Below are 3021 nucleotides of genomic sequence, written 5' to 3'. Positions count from 1 at the left end.
CTGGATGAACACAGCAGGCCAAGCAGCATCATAGGAGCAGGAAAGCTTTCTGAAGCAGCGTCTAGGCCTGAAACGTCAGCTTTCCTGCTCTATGATGCTGCTTGGCCTGCTGTGTTCATCCAGCTCTACACCTTGTTATCTGATTCTCCAGCATCTGCAGTTCCTACTGTCTCAGAAACTCTTACTATCTGTTTTTATATTTCAAGCTGCTCATTTTAATTCTCCCTTTTCTTAAAATAAAAGTAATTCTTTGTTGGCTTTGAAAACTATCCAAACTTTTGAGCTACCATTAATCTTCACTGAATTTTCTCCTGGTCTCCTGAGCCAGGATAACAACACAAACTTTAAATTAGACTTTAGCCAATCTGTCCATATTAAATTTCAGTATTGTGCAATAAGCAAGCATATTGAAGTTAAGTCTAGTTTCTTTGCCTTTTTAACTTTCAAGCTGACAAATTGAGCACCTGTATTTTACAAAGCTTGCATTGTTCAGAACTATAGACTTTTACAATAAGCGATGCTACAATTTAGGACAATTTTACAGGCATTTTACACATACTTGATCAGCTAATTAATATACAATAGCTGTTGTTCCTATGCAGAAACAAATACATCAAATACATTTATGAATGAATTGTAAATCAGTCCTGAAGTCAGTTTAAAATTTTCAATTACGCATTGTTCTTTTACCTCAGGATCTTCAACAAGTGTGACAACTCTTCCAGGCTACAGGGATGGAATGAAAAATACATGAAGTCTTAAAGAGGTATATAATCACATAGTATAATTAAACTATGATTATGGACAAGCCAAATTTGGTTGAACTTTAAAAAGACCTCTTAAAATAAAAATTATTTCCTTGCTTTCTGACAAAACTGAAATATGTTGGACTGCAAATACTCTGGTTTCAGTAACAAAACATAGAACTTAAATCAGAACTTCATTAACTACACATGTTGTGGCCCTTTCTTTCAGAAACCACTCTACAGACTACTTACCTGACATTTCAAACAATATAACAGCAATAGATTACCTCACTGCTATCAGGCAAAGTCAGTCACCATATTGCTGAGTCATGCTACACTTGTTTAATACTATATAAAATTTTTTGAATGTTCCGAATCTGAATTGTAAGCCATATGCCGTTATGAACATTTGATACCCAATATTTTAAAGTATGACTTATATAAGTTCATTCTATTCCAAACAAAAGAAATAATACTGAAAACAATTATATTGACGAATTACAGAATTCATTGTAATGAAAGTAAACTCAAAAGTAAAGCACTGACAAAATTTGTTAATTTTGCTTAAAAACCCACCTTGAGAAAGGAACAATGATTATACAGTACAATAGCCTATTAGTCAAAACCTGAGACACTAGCAAGTCACAGATGGAAAGTTCAAATCTCATCATATCAAGCTGTACAGTCGAATCAATAATTTAGTTCATTTATAAAAAGTCCAGCTAGCCCACAAAAGACAAAACCAACTGAATTGCTTAATTTAACATGTCTGACTCTAAATGAGAGAATTTAGTTCCACACTACTGTCCACAGGCAACTAGGGGTAGACAGAAATTACAGGTCATCAATATGCCAAGAACAACAAATATTTGATTACGTCGTTCAGATGTTTTTGGATTATAAATAGTGGTTATTTTATCAATACGGCAGCTGTGATAAACATAATCAATCAATCATTAACTTTCAATGATAAATACTGGCATGTATTTGTCACAAATGAACATGTTTATGAATTTACTACTTTACTGACACCCAACTAGCAATATTCTGGGTGTTAACATTGACAATTTGGCCATCTATAAAATTACGGTGGTTACAAGAGCAGGTTAGAGGCCAAGAACTCTATACAAAGCAACTTACCTTTTGTCTCCTCAAAATCTCTATACACCATTGGCAAGGCACAAGTCAGTGGTGTGATGAAATATTTTCTACTTGCCTGGAACAGGGCAGCAACGACAACATTCAAGATGCCCATATGATCAATTCCCCACATTCACTCCCTCCACCACAAGATGCACAGCGGCAACCCAACAAGGGTCCGATTTCTATTGCATAGAAGGGCAAGGCACAAGGGAAGACCACAACCCGCAAGTTCTCCTTCAAGCAATGCACCATCACATTTGGAGATGCATTGTCATTTCTTCACTGTCAATGAATTAAAACCTTGGAACTCCCTTTCTTGTAGCACTCCGTGTACCTGCAACAAATGTGTAGTAGCATTTCAGGTTCACTACCATCCTTTCAAAGGCAACTATAGACGGGCAACAAATTTGGTCTTGTTAATGATGTCCACGACTGGTGAAAAAAAAAAATCAAATTTAATCCCCAGAAAAGAATTCAAAGCAAAATGTATGACACTGCACGAGAAAATAAATTGAAATGCAAACAGTTTTCATTTTCAGTGAAATGTACCAGCATTGGCAGTCACTTGCATCTCAGCTCTGGAATACAGGTCAGGTCCAAGACTGGACAAAGTCTGTAGTGAGATGGGGAATGAGTCTTCTTGGCGGAATCTAAATTGAACATCAAGTAACAGGTTAAATTCTGCCTGACAGCATTGTTGTTGACTCCTTCCATCATGTCACAGATGATTGCCAGTTGATTAGTAGGGCGTCAATTGGTTAGATTAGATTTTGCTTTGCAGCAGCGCAAATCTGAATCAGTTCACCAGACCTGGTACCCCATCAAGAATAAGGACAAATAATGCAAAAGACTAGAAGTTGGATGCAGGAAATCAACATTTTATATGTCCATTAACAAACAAATGACAAATCACGAGTTCCTTGAATATGTCACAAATAATAAAAATAAGCTTTAAATATTTGTCGAAGTCCCACCTTAAAAATTCTTAAGTTAAAAACTCAGAATAGATTTACCAGGATGTTGCCAGGATAGAAGGTTTGACTTATAAAGAAAGACTGGATAGGCTGGGACATTTTTCCACTGGAGCATAGGACGTTGAGAGGTGTCCTTCTAGAGGTTTGTAAAATCATGA

General features: G+C 36.1%; 2 protein-coding genes across 4 annotated transcripts in view; both read right to left on the bottom strand.

Moving 5' to 3' along the window:
* The window catches only part of chac2 (ChaC, cation transport regulator homolog 2 (E. coli)), a 13314-nt gene extending 10329 nt beyond the window's left edge, over positions 1-2985 (bottom strand). The window contains exons 1-3 of one of the 2 annotated variants that reach the window (XM_048600590.1): positions 2439-2985; positions 1963-2321; positions 691-726 (exon numbers count right to left, since the gene is read on the bottom strand). In XM_048600590.1, the coding sequence (XP_048456547.1) occupies positions 691-726; positions 1963-2019 (93 nt within the window). In that variant the 5' untranslated portion in view covers positions 2020-2321; positions 2439-2985. The remainder of the gene's footprint in view (positions 1-690; positions 727-1962; positions 2322-2438) is intronic. The other variant, XM_048600591.1, reaches the window with a different exon arrangement.
* Positions 1-3021, bottom strand: part of asb3 (ankyrin repeat and SOCS box containing 3) — a 272717-nt gene that overhangs the window by 121280 nt on the left and 148416 nt on the right. The window lies entirely within an intron of this gene.

Source organism: Rhincodon typus, chromosome 9 (assembly GCF_021869965.1).
Source record: "Rhincodon typus isolate 14 chromosome 9, sRhiTyp1.1, whole genome shotgun sequence".
In the NCBI taxonomy this organism is placed as follows: Eukaryota; Metazoa; Chordata; class Chondrichthyes; order Orectolobiformes; family Rhincodontidae; genus Rhincodon; species Rhincodon typus.
This window is presented reverse-complemented; position numbering and strand designations above follow the sequence as displayed.